The sequence below is a fragment of the Lagenorhynchus albirostris genome, chromosome 20 (assembly GCF_949774975.1).
Source record: "Lagenorhynchus albirostris chromosome 20, mLagAlb1.1, whole genome shotgun sequence".
NCBI classification, from domain to species: domain Eukaryota; kingdom Metazoa; phylum Chordata; class Mammalia; order Artiodactyla; family Delphinidae; genus Lagenorhynchus; species Lagenorhynchus albirostris.
The window spans coordinates 37031246-37052181 of NC_083114.1; the positions used below are offsets into that span (position 1 = coordinate 37031246).

General features: G+C 43.6%; 1 protein-coding gene across 5 annotated transcripts in view; it reads right to left on the bottom strand.

Moving 5' to 3' along the window:
• CALCOCO2 (calcium binding and coiled-coil domain 2) overlaps window positions 1-20583 on the bottom strand; it is a 32978-nt gene extending 12395 nt beyond the window's left edge. For 3 of the 5 annotated variants that reach the window (XM_060133205.1, XM_060133210.1, XM_060133209.1), the window contains exons 1-11: window positions 17603-17749; window positions 13306-13495; window positions 8863-8965; window positions 8574-8707; window positions 7637-7762; window positions 6676-6764; window positions 6226-6295; window positions 5599-5721; window positions 5212-5298; window positions 2403-2498; window positions 720-855 (exon numbers count right to left, since the gene is read on the bottom strand). In XM_060133205.1, coding sequence (XP_059989188.1) covers window positions 720-855; window positions 2403-2498; window positions 5212-5298; window positions 5599-5721; window positions 6226-6295; window positions 6676-6764; window positions 7637-7762; window positions 8574-8707; window positions 8863-8965; window positions 13306-13485 — 1144 coding nt within the window. In that variant the 5' untranslated portion in view covers window positions 13486-13495; window positions 17603-17749. Of the gene's footprint in view, window positions 1-719; window positions 856-2402; window positions 2499-5211; window positions 5299-5598; window positions 5722-6225; window positions 6296-6675; window positions 6765-7636; window positions 7763-8573; window positions 8708-8862; window positions 8966-13305; window positions 13496-17602; window positions 17750-20480 lie in introns of those variants that run through there. The other 2 variants (XM_060133206.1, XM_060133208.1) reach the window with 2 other exon arrangements.
• Between the last annotated feature and the right edge of the window lie 353 nt (window positions 20584-20936).

Genomic DNA, 20936 nt, shown 5'->3' on the forward strand with positions numbered 1-20936 from the left:
CCCACATGCCACTAAGCGGCTGGGCCCCTGAGCCATGGCCGCTGAGCCTGCGCGTCCGGAGCCTGTGCTCCGCAACGGGAGAGGCCACGACAGTAAGAGGCCCGTGTACCGCAAAAAAAAAAAAGAGAACAGGACTGCTTTAAACTGTCGCAAAAAAGCAAATGAGGTCTCATATCGCTTTGGAGACAAAAAAGGAGGAAAGTTCCCTGTTTGGCAAAGACATCTGACCCCGGGTCCTTCAATGACAAGACTGGTTGTCACCCCACTTCCTGTCCTCCAAACCACTCAGGAGTCTCTGTTGAGCACATCCCTGCTACCCTTGGTCAGGCCACGGGGGTGGCTGCCTAACAGCCCATCCTGGGTGGCACGGTCCGCCTCTCGTGCTTCCACTTCCAAATCTTAATTAGCCTCCTCAGCTTTAGATGTATATATCTTCTACACAGAGACATTTCTCTGACTCATATATTTGGAATATAGCCACGGGACTCAATTTGTGTCTGCTGCCTCTAGGCGAATGATCTATTTGTGTCTTCTAGATTCAGATTTATTTCTCAATTAACACTTCTTGCCTGGCAGTCTTTCTGTTGGGTACTCAGCTTCTGCCCAACAAGTCTTAACAATGAGGCTGGTCTTAATTAGCATTTCAGATAAAAAGAAAATTTATTGGAGGAAAGGGATGCAAGCAGGGGCCTCCACCTCGAATGGCAAAGTTGTCTTACCAGAATATGGGTTTCCATAGACAAGTCCTGGGTTTGGTCTCGCACCTCCTTGATTCGAAGCAGGCGCTTGATACGGCAAAGAGTCATAATTCAGACCCATGTAACTCAGCAGTGTGCTGTTCTCCATCTTCAAAAGCTAAGGATAGAGTATTTAAAGAGACATATTAAAAGCCAACAACAAATGGCCACAAGGAACTGGCCAGGGATGCCCATTACAGGTAGTTCTCAATTAACAGTGTGGCACTGGAGAAGCCCAAGAAATGATAAACCATAATCCTTCAAAAGGGGAAGCAGCAGCCTCAGTATTCCAAAGATCTGAGTTCTTAATATCTGAATTTAAATATGTATTGAATTTTGTTTAGAATGAATGCAAAAAGGAATTTTAAACCTTTAAATACACACCAACTGAAGGGGGTACAGAAGTTTTATGGATATGTGAGGGTGGTGGGAGCTATATTAAGATTGAAATTGTTACACATTATTGAGAGCAGAATGCTTTTTAGTCTCCTTCCTAGAACAATTTTCTTACATAGTGTGAATATTCATCTGATATAATTTTCCCTCTTCATGTTTTATCCCATTAAATGGATATGCCAACAGAGAGTGAGAGGGAGGAAAAAAGAGAGGGAGGGAATGCGAGAGAGAGAAAGAATGTAAGAGATCAAGCCACAAGGGGGACAGGCAGCGTTTAAAGTTCTTAGAAAAAAGAAAATCAGTAAATTTCCTCTTAACATCTTCAGAGGGTTTTACTACAGTTCCTAACAAAGCTCCAAATATCAGATCTTTCTCTTCTTGCTGCAAGTTGTGTGCATTCTTCCTCCCCATCCGCTGCACACCCTTCCCCCACCCCCAGCCCACACCATCGACTATTTCAAAGTCAAAGTACCGCTAACTAAATCAAGAGGATGAGAATGACAGGACCAGAAACAGACCCCAAAGTCTTTCTGCAAAATTGAAACACATTGGCATAAATGATATAATCAAAGGTAGAAATGATCACTTGAAGGCACAGCCCAGAAGGTTATGGAGAGGGTAGAGATGGAGAATGGCTGGAGGTGTAGATCGGAGGAGCAGCCAGAATGCATGGACACCTGCTCTTTGATGCCAGCAAGCACGTGAGAATGACTTCAAGTTCAACCTTATTTGCTGCCATCATCCTCAATCAATCAATAATAATGTGTTAGCATACAGCAGAAAATAAATACTGGTTGGATGAAAGAATGAACTGATGAATGAATGAATGCATGGTATTTATTTGGGGCCTACCATGGGTCCAGCACTGGTACAGACCACCACTTCTGCTCCTGGTTTGGCAGCAGAGAAAAAGAAAAAAGTTGTGCTGAAGGAAAAGGGTCCCTCAGCTAGCACAAAAATGATGTAGGATATTACTCCCCAAAGACAATACTTAGAATAGCTGTGGAGTTAAAAGCAAAAATAATAAGTTAGATCTTCATCAAGGCTGTTCCTTTCAAGGTCACTACTGCCATGCCAAACAAGCTTCAGTTACAGAACAAAGAATGGGTTTTGCGGTAGATTAGGAAACCAGATGAAATGTACCCTTTGTTTGGGAGCAACTGTCTCATCCAATGTCCCAGAAAGGGCTCTTTTGTTTAACTTTTTATGTTATCATCACATCTCTGGGTCACCCTGCTCCTTCCCTTAAAAAGTCTTTTACACACTTACACCATTTTCTTCTTCCATTCTCTCTTTCTCTTTCTGCAGAACGTTATATATAATCTTGTTCTCACTCAGTCTTTTTGACAGGTCAAAGTTCTGGTCCTGTCAAAAAAAAAATTAGGATTAGGACCACCTATTGCAGTCTGGATCCAAGGTGGGGTAAAACAAGATCAAAGAGGATCTGGCTGTCCAAAGTGGTGGGACTGAGGTGGTGGAGAAGGAAATGGGGGTAGGGAGGAGTGGTACCATGGAGGTGATGCTGACTTACAGAAAAATGACTTAACAAAATGCCTGAAGGCTTGGGCTGGCATCAAGATGCCAGTTTCGTTTGGTTTAGCTGGGAGTAAGTGACCAAAGAGAGAAAAAGTTAGCTTGGGGGAAACCTCAAGACTGGCTTAACAGAATTAGGGATAAACTGAGCTTTTTTTAAACCCCACGCAACCATGGAAACAATCATCATCTTTGTCTTGAATAAACATCTCACCCAACACAGCGTGAAGCACTGAGTTAGGCTGGTGTGACTCCCTCCCAGTGTGAAGACAAGCATATGGACTCAAGTTACACTGAGGAAGAAGGAACCCTGGAAGGCATTTATCCAAGGCTAAAAGGAACCCAGACTGCGGTCCTGGGCTTCCCAGTACGATGGGTTCACCTGACTAGTTTCATGGAGCCAAAACTCATAGGCATGCTTCAGCGCTTCCCGACACCTGCCTATATACACATACATGCGAATACCTCACAAAAACACTTTAAGCTAATCCTACCAGTTGTGGGGTTTTTTTTCAAGATTTTTTATTTGAATGCTGTGCACTTTTAGCCGACCCTGAGGTAGTAATGCGAAAGGGGGCTACCCGATGACAGTGCTGACTGCAGGCCCCTGGTTCCCCACCCCCACTGGCTCCTGCTGGCTCTTCTGGTCCTGGTTCACTTCCTCAAAAGGCAGAAATAAGAAAGCACTATCTGAGTCTGTACAGAAACCTGCTCAATGGTTATAAAAACCTTCCCTGAGGGCTTCCCTGGTGGCGCAGTGGTTGAGAGTCCACCTGCTGATGCAGGGGACACGGGTTCGTGCCCTGGTCCGGGAAGATCCCACATGCCGCGGAGCGGCTGGGCCCGTGAGCCATGGCCGCTGAGCCTGCGCGTCCGGAGCCTGTGCTCCGCAACGGGAGAGGCCACAACAGTGAGAGGCCTGTGTACTGCAAAAAAAAAAAAAACCTTCCCTGAGACCCATGGCTGAGCTGGGGCCTCTATTTCTGGGGATCTCCAGGCTGGTTTCTGGCCCCATACTCCATCCCTCTTTTTAGCAGAGGGTGTATTCTCCTTAACAAGGGTGTACAATCCTCTGGGCTTGGTCCAGGAGCCACAAACCTTCACACCCTTTGCTTCCTGGGCCCCTCATCTCTGTCACCTACCCGTGCGGCAGCCCTGAGTTGCCTGATCTGTTTGTGGAGCCGCTGACACTCTTTGTACTTCTCTAAGAAACAGGCTTTCCCGGCCTCTACCTTTGCCTTTAGGCGTTCCACCTCTTGTACTAGCTGCTCCTCCACTGCTGTTTTCTTGTTCTTAGGCTCCTGAAGCCTAAGATACATAGTCGTCAGAGTTAGGGGGCTTTTGGATGCATGAGGAATAAAGAATTGCTGTCAGACAGCTGGGGAGCCCCTGGATCTTTCAAAGTATTCCATGAAAACCAAGGAGGTTCAAACCTTTGAATGGCTGTAGATTATTTAAAGCAGATTTCTTTGTTACATCAGAGGTCACAAACTCAAAAGTGCCAATAGGGGCCTGGCAAGTAATGGAACTGAATGAAGGAGTGGGATGCAACAAAACAGTGAGGACGGCAGCCACATGGGGAACGCATGACCCATCTAAGGGGTCAGCAGCTCCAGCTCCAGATACTGCTACTGGGCGGGAGTGTCGGCTCATATGTTGCCAGAGCCTCTGATTTTTCAAGAAGCTGGAAATACAAATTTCTTTTAACGGGAAATGTTCCCATTTTTAAGTGCTGTTCACCAAATCAGTTTTTTAAAAAACACCATCTAGAACAATAAAACATTCCTGTGAGCTATACTTAATCTGTGAGTTGAAGATTTTCAAACTTTGTTGCATCTATTCTTTATTATATAAGCTAAAATACGCAGTATCTTATATACAGTAGGTACTCAATGATCAATTAGATAATGATTGAATGAATGAATGATGCATAGAGGATATGAGTTATATTCCCAATAACTGGATATTCTCCACACATCAGGAGTTCTCATGTCCTTACAACAGTTCAGAAAATGGAGCTTCTAGGCACCTGTGATCACCATGAGGCCTTGTTTCCAACAATATATTATAGGAAATTATTAGTCAATTAGGCTTTCATTACTATATTACATAGCTCAGAACAATTTATAATTATGATAATCGCTAACATTATATTAATTATAACAAAATTTGTTTGACTACTATAATATCTTCTAATTGTAGAGCTCATTTGACAATCATTAATTTGTCTGCCCCGACAAAAACTCTTTAAGAAGGGGGTAGGGGTTATTCTGTGTGATTCCTAGCCCAAGGCTCTATTTACTACAATCTCTCGTGAAGTTTAACTTCCAATATTCCTTTTCACTCGTCACATATTAGAAATGCCCACCTCTCCTCAACAGTCTATAAATGGCAGATTCTCTGTCCCTTTGGGTAGAGAGAAGAAAGTCCAGAGGTAAATGCTATTCTAATCTGTGTCATTTATCCTGTCCATCCCCTGAAAATAGGCTCTATCCCTTCCTTTCTTTAGGCTCCCTCCCACATAGCCATCCAAAGACAGACATGCCGTTAACTCCTGTTCTTTCTTCGCTGCAGTAGTTTCTTTCTGCTTCATCTCCTCCACTGTCCGTTCGAGCTCCTTCCGGTGTTCCCTCTGCACAAAAACAGATTTCAGTACCACTGCTGGGAAAACACATGCACACGCACACGCACAAGCACATGTGCGCACGCACTGGGGAAAGGCCTGCTAAGCTAATGAGCGAGCAGGGTGCAGAGAGAAAAGCAAGTCTTCTCTTGTAAGTTTCTGAGAAAAGCCATTAGATACCTCATTTCAGATGGCTTCCCTGAGACCTTTCCCGCAGCCAGTGACACCCAGGTATATGATAGAGCAAAGAAAGAACAATGTATATATTTTTTCACAAATGCCTAAAAATATTTTGTTCCATGACTCTACCTGTTCAGTTAAGCTGAGAAAGAGCTGGCCGTTTTCCTTTTTCAGGTCCTCCAACTGCTCTGCTTTATCTTGGACTCCCTGAACAAGCTTCTCTATTTCTTTCTCTTGAGTTGACAGCTGGGCCTAAAGCAAAAATAGTGAATGTAACCAAAATAAAAAAGAAGGAAAACTAAACAGGAACAATGCTTTTAAATGTGCAGTAACATAAAGAGATGTGTGTTCCCCAGCAACTCCCAGCTGCCAAATACCCCTAAGAACGTCTTCACTCTTCAGCTCTACCTTACACCTGAGAATCTAAGGCTCAGCTGAGTAAAATCTGACAAGCCACCCTTTAAAGCCCCTCTTCAAGGCACAGCTTCCTAAAAAAGAGAGTCCTGCTGCTACCTGCTTTACATTCCAGGCTTTTTAGTAAGACTTTGCTTGAAAAGATTTTGTAGCTAAAAGAAAAGTTAAAAAGGGTGTGGAGGGCCAAGAACGGAAAACACACACACTGAAACTGTAGTGTGATGCTCTGAGCGATCCACCACTAGGCCCTCAGTACAATGAGCTGTATCTTCCTGGGCCACCGCAGTGGAGTGGTGGCAAGGCTAAGGAAATATACTTTGGCAAAGGTTTGGCATTACCTACCTGAAGCTGATCCACTCTGACTCCCATCTTTTCATTTTCTGAGGACATCTTCTGGTTTTGTTCTTTCAGCCTGTGGAAGTGGAGACGACTAAGTGAAAAAAAATACTGATTCTAGGTCAGCTCCCCCAGACCTTAAACGATTTAAGGCTGCCTTGGCCCTAAGCCTGCAGAGTTATTTTTAAATCCACTAGTCTCTTCTTCAGTCCTATTTTGGCTTCCTGACCTCAAACTGCAAGTGTTCAATACTTAACGCTAATACTTGAATTCAGGTCATTTGTCCTTACAATTCTGATACTAATTCTCTAACCTAGAATCAAAGAGCTCATGAATCAAAGAAGGAGAATCATACCTATCACTGTCATAATAGGAAGACTGTTCTAAAATCTAATCGGACCCTGCCTAAGGGTGTCTATAATACAGCAGCTCCTCCCATTCAAGAGTCACACTCACTGAAGAAGCTCTGTCTCCCAACAGTCCTTCTGCTCTTTCATTGTCTGTTCCAATTTCTTATTGATGCTCTTTAGGGTTTCTAGCTCCTCCTGTAGATTGAAACATCAAAGGGACTTAACATTTCTAAGACAGTGTTTAGTATCTCAGGCAGCCAACAAATATTTATTGAGCACTTATATGTCAGGCATATAGCATGACACAGCAGTGAATGAAATATCCAAGTAAAAGGAGTTCTATATTAAAATGTTCTTAATATGTTCTTTCCATATTAAAAATACATCTACCTTAGGAGTTTGGGATTAACATTATACACACTACTATATATAAAATAAATAACCAACATGAACCTACTGTATAGCACAGAGAACTATACTCAATATTTTGTAATAACCTATACGGGAAAAGTATCTAATATATATATATATATATATATATATATGTATGTATAAAACTGAATCACTTGGCTGTACACCTGAAACTAACACAACATTGTAAATCAACTACAACTCAATTAGAAAAAGGAAGAAAAAATACAGCCACCTGATTTCTCTTCTAGTGGAGCTTGTATCTGCCCATTAATTCACTACACAGACATCTACCGAGTGCCTGCTGCACACCAACACTGCTCTGGCACTGCAGACACAGCAGTGGGCAAAACACAGGTGCTTTTCTCCTAGAAACGTGCTGTCCAATTAATTCATGAAAGCCACATACATAATTTAAAAAGTTTAGTAGCAACATTAAAACAAGTAAAAAGAAACAGATGAAATTATTTTACTAATAGTATATGTATTTAATCCATTAAATGAAAATATCATTTCAATATGTAAACAATAAAAAGGACATCTCTAATATACTAAAATCTGTGCCAGATATTAGTATAAGGGCGTGAGATCACGAGAACAACAGAAGATGATTCTGATCTCCAACCTCCAAGTTCACCTTTAACCAGCAGCCATACCTGCTTCTTCTGGAGCCTAGCCTGCATGTCTGCGTTCTGCTTCTGGAGGCTGACACAGCTGTCCTTCAGCTGCTTGTTTTCCCTGCAGAGCTCCTCGTTGTGCTGCTCAATCTCTTCCACCTCACCCTACGAAAGAACGTTCCATAAACTCATGTTTGGCCCTTTATAGCTCAATGGATATTCAAGTCCCTCTAGCAGAAAATTCCCATAGGCTGGGATGGTGAGGGTCTAGCTGATTCCCACTCACTGTAGTGACATCTGTGTACCCCAAGTGGAAGCAGCCCCTCAGTATGTAGGGAAGCGGGGTAAGAGAGGTGTGTCTGTATAATTGCAGCATTGAGGCTGCCATTACCAAGAAAGAAAGATAAACAAAATTAAGGCCACAAAAAATTAAAAGGGGTAATTGACAAAAGAACAGAGTTTTTTCTTGCAAACACTTAATATTGTTTGTCTCTCCTCTCAGACTTCGCTCCTTGAGACTGGGACAGGATTTTAATTGATTCTTCACTACATCCCTAGTGCCTACCAGAGTGTTGGATGGAAGTAGGTGTCCTGTTAAATAACTGAGTAAGCAAATGAATCTGAGAGATACAAAGAAGAATATCTGGTGTGTCTCTCCTCAAAGGAGCTTATAAAATTTACTATGGTGATAAGATGTGCAGATGACAAAAATTAAGTAACTGGGAAAGTTAAATAACTGAATGTCAACTGAGTTACAGAAGTTTTAGAGAAAGGAGAAATCACTTATTGTTATGATTCTTGTTAACATTCCTAAGTCATTCCCTTAGGAATGGTGGGTTTGAATGGGTACTGTATAAAATTTTCCCAACAGTTAACTGTTAGACATTCAATAAAGGCTTACTGACTAAAATTCTACCCTATCCTGGAATTGCTACCCTTAGCGGCAGGAAGGGATTGAGATGAGATGCTTACAGACCTGAGTGGTAACAACCAGGATGTCCTCCTCATTTTCTGGACAGAACTGGAAAGGGATACTTGCCCCCCGGACCACACCATCCTGATCCACATAGCAGAACTGGTAATACTCATCATCCTTGGGCAGGTAATAAGCTGAAAACAGAACATGATTTTTAATCCAAAATAAGGTCGATTCAGAAAACTAAAAATCCGGAAGTCTTTTATCTACCCAGAAAGCTCAAGCTCAAGGGAATTAATTAGTCTTGGCTGCTAGCTGTCTTCTACCTTTGATCCAGTATTTTTCTCACCTTTGAACTGGACCTCCTGCTGTTTGGGAGATTTGCTGTTTAGGTCAACAGGCAAAGTAACCCACATGAAGGTGTAGTACTCACGGGTTGTCTTCCATCCCACCTGCAATGACAAGAGGCTCTTGTTCAGCATCTGAAAGCGCTCAGGTTTGGGCCACGTCTTCGTAAAATGCACTTTTTGTTATGTTGATTTTACAATAGAGTAAGTTCATTATGATAAGATCTACCCACAATGGATCAAATCTTGTTTTTTGACTTATGATAACTATATATACAATTAAAAACTGGTATGCACACACACAGTCTAAATTACTTGTCTTAGAAGGAAACAAAAACTGGCCATTCAACACCCAGGACAAGAGTTCCAAATATTGTATCTCCAAGTCAGACATAGAACTGAGAGTGATCGGGGAAAAGTTGTGGGATTGTGAACCTTGATCCCGCTATTTTCCTACAACAGTGTTCTTGGAACTTCTTAATCAGAAAGCACTTCTGATCTGCCCTCTCCACTGGTTCGTCCTCTCCTGTGTCCAATTCAGTCTTGTCACCTATACCAACCCGGTTATATCACTGCGTTTAAAAGTGCATTTTATTTTATTTATTTATTTATTTATTTTTGCGGTACACGGGCCTCTCACCACTGTGGCCCCTCCCATCACGGAGCACAGGCTCCAGATGCGCAGGCTCAGCAGCCATGGCTCACGGGCCCAGCCGCTCCGCAGCATGTGGGATCTTCCCGGACCGGGGCACAAACCCGTGTCCCCTGCATCGGCAGGCGGACTCTCAACCACTGCGCCACCAGGGAAGCCCCTAAAAGTGCATTTTAAAAATAATGTGTGTGTTGGGGTTGGATGCAAGAGTGTTCTTAGACTATGAGGTACCAGATAACTGAGTCCGATCTGTAGAGTTTTCTTTCTTCAGTGTTTTTCTTAATGCATGTTTAATGAAGGCTTTTTGGTGATAAAGATAACAACAACAATCTGGTAGTCATAAAGGCCCCTTCTAGGTATGGAATGCAGTAAGTCATAAGATAGAAGGATACCTAAAATATGCCTCAGAGCAGAAAGCTGGCTAAGTGGAAAACATTCTCACTAAATGTGAAGAGGGGTAAAAGATGGCTCAAATCCTATCTGGAAGATGAGAATACACCGGAGAATAGAAAAGGAGCCGTGTGTCTTCAAGGGGAGAATACTCAGCAAATAAGCAAAATTACATTTATTGCCATATTGTGACCCTGCCTGAGCCCAGTGGGAAGAAAAAGAACTAAAAATAAATTCCACGTTCATATACTAAGGAATCAGAGCAGGGCTGAAAAGGCTGTAAGTGCATCACACATACTAGGGCATGTTTTAGTGTCTCATTAACACCCACACCATTGCTGTAAGCACCTCTGGGCCACTGAAACCTGTGGAGGTACAGGAAGCAGGAATTTTATGGAGTCTTCATTCACATCCTGGAGTTTCTTAATGCACTGTGACCAAAATATCATCTAGGAAGGCCTAAGAATTACTGCTGCCTTGGAACAAGGAAGCAACTTCTAGCCACCTGCGATTTCTGTCCTTGGCTCTTCCATCTGAGCAGTCCTAGTCGCAGCCTGCCTCTTGTGCTATGACATCTCCCCTCCCCGGAACCTTGGAACATCGCATAAATGCCCGGGTAAAGGAGAGTATGGAGCGCAGGGCTCCACGTTGAAGGAAGAAAAGCTAACTCCCATCCACTTTAGGCTTTATCACTGGTGGTAGCTTTCACTCTATGGAGAAGATGTAGCATATTGCACGTGCAGAAACATTTTGTGAGGGCCTACTTGGTGCTGGGAACCAGCGGTGTTAGGGCAGATGAGGAGTTGAGGGGTATGATTAAGACTACACTGCAAGAACACCAGGAGCACTTTAGAAGTGAGCTAGGAAGTACACAACTTTACAGTCAGCCCTTAATTCTCTAACTGACCATCTGTTGTTCAAAGGAATTCAGCAGAAAAGAGGAAGAAAAGCAGAGGTTTAGGAGTCAAACAAACTTGCTTCACCGCTAGGAGACCTTGGGAAGGTCACCATCTTGAGTACATTCACTTTATTCATCTGTGCACAAGCAATACTACTACTTACCCCAGGGGGCTGCTGTGCTGTAAGGATTAAATTAGAAAACACAAACACACACACACACACACACACACACACACACACCCCTCATCAAAGACCTAGCACATCATATGTTCTCAAAAAGTTTGTGTTCTCTCTTTATTAGTCTTAAACTTTGCTTACACACTTTAGGGTAGCTGTTCAAATCAACAGCTTTGTGACAATGAACATCAGAGGCCATTCTCTGGGTTAACCACAATTTCCTTATTGTGGTACGCAATACCTCTGAAATGAATGAAGTATAGATGCATTTAAAAACAATGCTTTTAAACATTTGTTTTTAAAAAGAATAACACTTTCGGGACTTCCCTGGTGGTGCAGTGGTTAAGAATACACCTGCTGGGCTTCCCTGGTGGCGCAGTGGTTGAGAGTCCGCCTGCCGATGCAGGGGACGCGGGTTCATGCCCCGGTCCGGGAAGATCCCACATGCCGCAGAGCGGCTGGACCCGTGAGCCATGGCCGCTGAGCCTGCACGTCCAGAGCCTGTGCTCCACAACGGGAGAGGCCACAACAGTGAGAGGCCCACGTACCGCAAAAAAAAAAAAAAAAAAAGAATACACCTGCCAATGCAGGGGACATGGGTTCAAGCCCTGGTCTGGGAAGATCCCACATGCCGCGGGGCAACTAAGCCCGTGCACCACAACTACTGAGCCTGCACTCTAGAGCCCGAGAGCCACAACTACTGAGCCTGCGTGCCACAACTACTGAAACCCGTGCACCACAACTACTGAAGCCCGCGCGCCACAACTACTGAAGCCCGTGTGCCTAGAGCCCATGCTCTGCAACAAGAGAAGCCACTGCAATGAGAAGCCCACACACGGCAACAAGAAGTAGCACCCGCTCACCGCAACTAGAGAAAGCCCTCGTGTAGCAATGAAGACCTGACACAGCCAAATAAATAAATAAATAAATAAAAATAGGGCTTCCCTGGTGGCGCAGTGGTTGAGAATCTGCCTGCCAATGCAGCGGACATGGGTTCGAACCCTGGTCTGGGAAGATCCCATATGCTGCGGAGCAACTAGGCCCGTGAGCCACAACTACTGAGCCTGCGCGTCTGGAGCCTGTGCTCCACAACAAGAGAGGCCGCAATAGTGAGAGGCCTGCGCACCGCGATGAAGAGTGGCCCCCGCTCGCCGCAACTAGAGAAACCCTCGCACAGAAACCCAACACAGCCAAAAATAAATAAATAAAAATAAATAAATAAATAATTAAATAAATAATAAATAAATAAAAAGCATAAGACTCTCATCTGTTTTAGAGTGAAGTCCTCACTGGAAGTTGCTCCGGCTGTCCCTCCGGTTGTCCACTACCCCCACCTCTAAACACCAGCCTTGTTACCTACAGCTTCCATCGTTCTATCACTTAGCTTGGAATTCCAAACAATTAAGGAGAAGGAATTCGATGAGGAAATGTGAATTAGCATCAGCTCCTACACAGTGCACTCAAGAACGATGTCTGATTTTAGGATGAACAGCATTGGTAAACAAGCACATGACATACTGAGGTGTCAAAACAAAGGTCACTTATGTTGGGACTCAGCAGTGTAAGTTACTTACGTTTGACCTTTATCTCTGTCTCTGTAAATAGGATGATTTGTCATTATGGTGTGTGAGTGAGTGAATGAGTAAGAGTGTGCATGTGTGTGTTTGTGTGTGAGGGGATGTCAGAGACAGAGATACAGAGGGGGAAAGAAGAGGAGCTAGACAGTAAGTTGACTATAATAAAAAGTACCATTTCTGTACTTGAACTGACAGGGCGATTAGACACTGGAAGAGGAAACCGAGGGAGCTCATAAACTTTCCGTTCTTGGAAATCTTCACAAAGAAGCAAGACACGCTTATTCAGGAACAAACTTCTTGGATGCAAGATATAGGACAAGGTAAATTTTCAACATCCTTTCCAGATTTGTAATACTTATATTAAAACAAATTAAACACTGTACTAAGTAAGCAAGTGACGTTTAAATTCACAGAAATTATATAAGGGGCCACCTACCCCAGTCAAGTCATAGATGAATATTTCAAAATAGGATAATTTAAAAAACATTTACATTTGGTCTTTGAAAGTATAATAAAACTTGTGGATTGTATGATTTGCTATCTTATTTTAGCTTAAGACTGAAATTAAAATTTGAGTCCTACAGCACATGCTGGTGTGTGTAGGGAGAAGTGCTAGGGAGCTTAGTTTAGGATTTTAACATTGGCCACACATATATGCAAAATGCTTATAATACAGAGACAGACACACACTCAGGTAACTAAGATGAACCTCTAGTTCCCAGTCACTTGGTACTAAATTAAGCACTTACTCTAAAGATGCCAATCCAATCCTTTCGACGGGGAATGAAATGCTGGGTGAGGGTGTAATAGCATGTGATGTCCCCTCCAGGGACGTAGAACTTCTCCACACTGTTAAAGATGACCTGAGAGAAATGACAGTGGTCCAGCAAGACAGCTGATGTGGGGGGATCTTCTACTGTCTCTTCCATGGTAGGGGTCCTGTTATGAGATATGGGATAGAATAAGGCTCAAAAAGGGTTGTCTGAAATGCTGGAAATTTCTGGGCTCTCACCCAGGAAACATTCAGTTCGGGGCAAGTCAGTTAAAGCAAAAGCCTGACAAGTATTGAGATCACACAACTTGCTTTCGGTTTCACTATGAGCCACTTTGCATTCATAACTTCCTGTGCTATAAGAATTTTCTGAGTCTCTGTGACCTCTTCACCACAGGCACCACCACCCTCACATACCCTTGTTCTCTGCACATCTAGTTTGCTCCCCTTCCTCTAAATGCCTTAAGTAAGGCAGCCTAGAGGTTCCTGAGCTGGGAACTGTTAAGACTTAGATTCTAGATTTTTCATTCCAACAAGCCCTATGACTTTTGGAATGTCAATTTCTCTAGATTTCAGCTTCTCTATTCAATTTCATTTATCCTGTAATTATCGGGTCCTTCTATACATTAAGGCACTCTGCTAGGAGCTGGGGATGGGTGCAGAAAGAAAGATAGGGATGAGAGAAGGAGATTATTTGACATGCAGTGGTGACGAGCATGGGTTCAGAAATCAAAATGTTGGAGTTCAAATTCCAGCTTCATCACCTATTAAACACATGCCCTAGGGTAATTTACTTAACTGGACTCTGTGCATGGTTCCTCATCTGTAAAATGGGGCTAATAACATCTACCTCATTCTTTTTTTTGTGAGCATTAATTGAAACACAGGCATACCTTGGAGACATTGCAAGTTCAGTTCTAGACCATCTCAATAAAGCACATACCTCAATAAAGCAAGTCACACAGTTTTTTTGGTTTCCCAGTGCATATGAAAGTTATGTTTACACTATACTGTAGTCTATTAAGTGTGCAGTAGCATTATGTCTAAAAAAATGTACATACGTTAATTGAAAAATAATTTATTGCTAAAAAATGCCAAAGACTTCCAAAAGTAACATCAAAGACCACTGATAACAGAGCACCGTAACAAATATAATAATAATGAAAAAGTCTGAAATATTGTGAGAACTATCAAAATGTGACACAGAGACATGAAGTGAGCAAATGCAGTTAGAAAAATGGCGCCAACAGACTTGCTCAAGGTAGGGTTGCCACAAACTTTCAATTTTGTAAAAAAAAATAGTATCTGTGGGCTTCCCTGGTGGCACAGAGGTTGAGAGTCCGCCTGCTGATGCACGGGACATGGGTTCGTGCCCCGGTCCGGGAAGATCCCACATGCCGCGGAGCGGCTGGGCCCGTGAGCCATGGCCGCTGAGCCTGCGCGTCCGGAGCCTATGCTCTGCAACGGGAGAGGCCACAACAGTGAGAGGCCCGCGTACCGCAAAAAAAAAAAAAAAGAAAAAATAGTATCTGTGAAGCAGATAGGTATGCCTACAATGTGCAGTGTCTAGTCCTTAAATCAGTACCTGCCATAGAGTAGGCAATTCACACAAAGTAAAGGCTGAGTGACAGAATAAAGCACGTGCACAAAGTCTGGATAAAGAGAGGGTTTTACAGATGTTAGTGACTATTACGTTTGTGTTTCTTTTCTTTTCCGTCAGTCTTTGCCCTCAAAAGAGTCCCAATCCGATATGGAGGTTAGATGAGAATTTAAGTGACTGCCAAATAAGTGCAAAATGCTCTTGGGTTCAAAAGAGAGAGAAATGAAACTGGTTAGGAAAATGAAGAAAAGCTTCGAGGAGTGAGTAGAATCCTAGATAAGCCCTCAAGGAAGATTAGAATTCTGACAAATGTGTTTGGGGTGAGGAAATTCCAGATGAACGAAGCAGCATGCATAAAAGCAAAGAAACAGAAAAATGCAGCCCATGGAGGACAGCAAGCAAGTTTGGATTCCTATCTATAAAATGGGGATAGTTAGCTGTATTTCACCTTTCTAGGTCATAGTACAGATAAAATGTGATCAAGGATGGGAACTATTGGGGAGATAAAAACAACACACAAAAGAAAACAAAGTCTTTTGAATTGTCGGGACCTCAAAAGCCACATGCCTGTCTTCTAAATGCATTTAGTGAGTCTATGTTTCTCAACCCAGAGTTCTACTGGGAAATGAAAACAATACTGCAGCTCTACACAGCAGATGAAGAAAGGGCTGTACATTTGCAAATACTACTACATGGTATCTTACAAATTCAGCTGTTAGAACGTGTTGGAAGATTGTACACACACACACACAGACACACAGACACACACACACACCCCCCTTAAAAAAAGAGTAAGTACAATAACCAGAAAAACACAGTAGCTCTTCTAGCTCTGCCCCACCCCACTTATTTCCTGGTTTTATTTTGAACTCTAAGCTAACAGGCCTCCTCTTCCAGCTCCCCCAGAAGTCAATTTTTTCACAGAGAAGGTAAGAGAACTTTGAGGCACTGAACTGTCTGTTCTCGAGACTGAGCTAAGGAACTAAGAAATGTACTAGCTTTCTGGTTTGTGACACAGTTTGGCCACATCCTCAACCTCAAACCTCAGATCAGTTTTTCTAAGGAAGAAAGAGGTCACATTCCAGTCTAGGCCAGTACTTGTTCCTCATGATAAGCTGTTGACTACTGATCTGTTGGATGCTGTGGGAGGTTGGGCAGGGAGATTTCTCAGCTCGCAGACCCCCTGTCTTTCCTAGTGGTCTTCAGTCACACTGAGGCCAGCATAGCCCCTGTGTCCTAAGCCTGGAGCACCATTTATCTGAGCATGTGACTTAATCTGTCCTTTACTGTGGATCATGAGAACACTCAGGAAAGAGTGAATTCGGGGCCTGTCTCTCAATTAGCCTAAATACCATCATACTCCCTGTTCTTTTCCTTCATAACACTATCACCACTACATACACAACAGAACACCTAGCCCATAGCAATCACTTATTGCTATGTACTCATAGTACTTACTCACTGAATAAATGAATGAATAAGATACATATGCAATTCATCAAAAAGTGAAAGGAAGCGGCTTTGTAGGTAAACAATGCTGTGAATGATGGAGGGGCTGATTATTGTCTTTAGCCCTGCTCTTAACTTGTTGGGTACCTTTGGAGAAGCTGTTTCTCAGCTTTCTCTTTTCTAAAATAGGGTGAGGCGGGAGTTCCCTGGTGGCCTAGTGGTTAGGATTCTGGGCTTTCACTGCTGTGGTTCGGGTTCAACCGCTGGTTGGGGAACTGAGATCCTGACAGAATCTCACTGAAGAAAGGACAGCATACACACACAAAATGACATGAAAGAGCTCATATTCTGAGGCCTGAGTGCACAGCCAATGGAACCTTCATCCCTTGTCATTCATCTGAAAACCTAACATCTGTCTGGAAAAGTCAACAGCCTTGGTTCCTTGCTTATCAAAAATATAAGAGACTCCATGAAGTTTTCCATTTCAGAGACCTCATTACATTCCCAGAAGGACTCAGGGGACACCCAATGGCACTCCGGGTGTTTGGAACTCAATCATTCTTGAAATAAAAAACTCTTCTGCCAAGACTGCAGAAGGGTTTGAGGAGGTAGAGTGAAGAAAAATAGTGGCTTTTCTGCTTCTTACCAAAGCCGACGACTTTTAGAAAAGGCCATGGGTAAACCTAGAGCATAACCATGTCAATCTACACTGGGTCAGTGAGGAGGTACCTCATTCAACTTTTCCTGGAAGGAAGCTATCTACTGATTTTTAAGGTCAGTGATCCTTAAAGCTTATCCTCCCTCCCAGCGATAAAATTCCCTGGGAGAAATGGGCTCCAACAACGGCTTGGGAAATTGTCTTTCTGACAAAGCAGTCTAGAAATGACTGTTTGTGGCGGGGGTGGGCAGGAAGGATGCGGAAGGAAAATTAGAATGATTTAAGCATCAGCTCCCCTCTTTTAACCACTCTTCCCACTATAGAACCTGTCCACCATCCACTTCTAATTCTGGCAATATCCACAGAGACAAGGAAGAGAGAAGAAATACAAAAAGAGCAAATGTTAAATTTAGAAACCTAGAGTCATTAAAAAGCAGTGGGATGAATTAGGCTCCCTAGAAGTCATGGAATGGTATTCCACTTAATTCCTTACTCCTACCCTCAAATCAAAGACTGGCCATATAACGAGTGACCAGGGAAAACAAATAGAAAATTTTAAAAACAAACCATCAGGGCTTCCCTGGTGGCGCAGTGGTTGAGAGTCCGCCTTCCGATGCGGGGGACGCGGGTTCGTGCCCCGGTCCGGGAAGATCCCACATGCCGCGGAGCGGCTGGACCCGTGAGCCATGGCCGCCGAGCCTGCGCGTCCGGAGCCTGTGCTCCGCAACGGGAGAGGCCACAACAATGAGAGGCCCGCGTACCGCAAAAAAAACCAAAACCAAAAACAGAAAACAAACCATCAAACGTGGGAAAATAATGCAGAGATTCCACAAACTGTCAGAGGCACTTTAGTTGGACTCTGACACAGTTGCTACTTTTTCTTTTTTTTCAGCTCAGTTTCCAAAATGATTAGGGTCCTCAGAGGAGGCAGGCAATAATAGGCAATATATCTTAAAATGAGTCTCCCGAACTGGCTCCTGGCTTCTAAGAAAACCTGACACATTTTCATCTAATGAGCTTCTCAAGCGTAATACAGTACTCCCAGGACTGTTCCATGAGGGCATAGATTCTCCTATATTCTCCTGAAGGAACAAGAAGCCAGTTCTACTCCTGCTCTTTCTTGAATCTGTAAACTACGCTGATACGCTTTTTAGCAGAATAATTGAAAAAATGTTAAGCTTTCTGTCTTTTTTTTTTTTTTAAGCTTTCTGGTTTAGGTTCTAACAGTGCAAATATTCAACCAAATCAATTCACCAATTTTCCTAAAGCTTTTTCCTCATGTGTGCTGAACCACAAAGAATGACCTTATAAAACGACAGCAACAAAAACTAAAATTCTAGCACAAAGAATGCCCAACATTTTTACATTCGCCTTTTATACCAGTGGGCACATGTTTCAAGAGAAGTGAAGACTATAGATTATAAGTTTCTCTGGATCAGTTCACAGAAGGAAACCAAATGAATCCACAGCCGAGAGAGAAATGCCAATCAGTTCTTCATTTGGGAATAGTAAAAACAAAAATAAGTAAAAACTAAACACACATTCAACCTAATCCCTTCATCCTTCTGCTTACTTAAGTTTCTAAACTACTAGCAATTAGCAAAATGGACAAACTGATTTGAGTTCCACTCCCCCTGGCCCTGGAATAGATGCTTCCACAAAACTACCCTTTAGAGAACACTGACAATAGATATTATGGATGTGTAGATGGCCCTGAGATGGGGAGCAAAAGCACAGACACATAGTCACTGGTCCTCAAATTATGAGAGCCACTTGCTCTAATCCGAATTTTCCAAGTTCATTCCAGTTCCTTACCTAAAATCTTTCTAGTGCCTTAAGTAAATTTTGTACCCCCAGGAGACTTTTAATACCTAATTCAGTAACAACTGTTTGGATTAGCTGCCCGGCTTATTCTAAGCAGCCTTCATCCCACATACCACAACACCACAGTGCCAACAGTACTAGGGAAGAACAGAAAAACTGTTCTGGGCAACCAGGAGAAACTGCGAAAAGCTCCAAGCTGTGGACTAAATCTCCATTTTATTCCATTTTACTTTACTGAGATTTTATACTTTTTCTGTGAAAAGGGTGATTCTGCTAACCCTTGAAGTGACCTGGGTAGTGACAGTGTTTGAAGTGTAATAGAAAGGGGACTAAGCTAGGAGCCAAGGCACCTGGGTTCCTGTCTTAGTTCTGCCACTAACTAGCTCTGAGATCTTGGCCAAGTCACATTACCTCTTTTTAGGCCTCAGTTTCCTCATCCGTAAAACACACGGATCAGGCAAGAAAATCTCTAAGGAACTTTCCAGCTATAATGATGATCCCAAGTGAAGGAAAAAGGAAATGAAAGAGTTTAACTGTCTTTTCATCTAAGAAAATGAGGAAGCATGGTATTATATTAATAAGCACAGTCAAAAATTTTAAAGAGCCCTATTTGTACTATCTGACTCCAAAGACCACATGACTTGTGTTACGTAACTCTTACTACCTTTCTTAGGGTCCTTCCCACTCCACAGCTGTCATTTCTGCAAAAGGGTAGAGTTTCAAATAGAGGCCCTCTGAAAGTATCGGTGAAAGTCACTCACCTGGATATTCCTTAATCATGTGCTCTACACAGTCTACAAAGACCTATTGTATTAAAAGTCTTTTGCTTTTAACAGTTTTTGCAATAGTGGAGATGTTATAATACATAGCTTTTGTATTATTCTACTCAGCTCCAACCATGGCCACTTGTTGGCTTACATCAGAAGCAAAGAATCCAAGTGATAGAAAAAAGTTTAAATGTCCAGGAGGGGTTGAAATCATAATAAATTAGAGTGGGAACATTAGCCCCAAACTAAATTGGGGGTGGGGGAAGATGGGGGGGGATGGTGGGGAGGGAGGGGCCACCGGAGATCAACGGTAAAGAAGCAGGTCACCGCACCCCAAGTGCTCTTTCTTCTCGGTCGTCTAGAACATCTCCTCCAATTACAAACGGCCTCAACTGAAGGAAGGGGGCTTCAGGGATCAAGACGGGGAAATTGAGGCCCAAAGAGAAAGTAACTTGCCTAGGGTGACTGGGCAAGGTCCGCCCTCGGCCACAGCCACCAATGACGTCAAGCACGGGGATTAAGGAACCAACACGACCTCGGCCAGAGAGGCGGGGGCATGACGTCGTGACTTCAAGACCCTCACTCGGGTCAGAGGATTCCTTCTGCCCCAGGAGCCGCCCACCCGGCCCCGGGCACTGAATCCCTACCCTCCTCGGGGAAAAAACTGCCCTCAACCCTCTAAGGCCGCGGAGGGGCTCCAGGGGCCCCATGACGCCACTCTCACGGTCACCCTAGAAGGATGGAAGGAGGTGAAAACCGAAACCAGCCGCACCACTGCCCGCCCATGGCCCTTTCTCAGGACTGGATGTGTGAAGTCGGGGAACCCGAGGGCCCAACTGTCCCTAATTGCCCACCTTCACTCCAGGGACTCACCAGGGGCTACAGCCAGCGGCGGCGCCACAGCAACAGGGCGGGGAAAGAGACAGGGGCGGGGCTGAAAACCCAGGGCAGAGCGGTCCCGTCTGACCCCGCCCGCTACGTCGTAACGGTCAGCAAGCCCCGCCCTCACCGCGGTGCTTTTGGGGACTTGTAGTGTTTAGGTGACTGGGCCCCAGGGTTGCTGCGCAGCCCTGTATGGTTTTCCCCAGTCTGGAGCAAAGATCACATTCCAAGGAGCCTACTTCTTTCCCTAGAAAGAGCCATTTACCTTCCTTTAAAAAAAATTTTTTTTTTCTTTTAGACCTGAGTGCAAGCTCCATACATTTGAAGGACCATTCAGAAGTCATCTTCATTTTTCTCCTGCTCCACGTAATACTTCACTAAGAGTCTTATAGATGAGAATCTCTTTGTCATTTAATCATGCCTCCCAC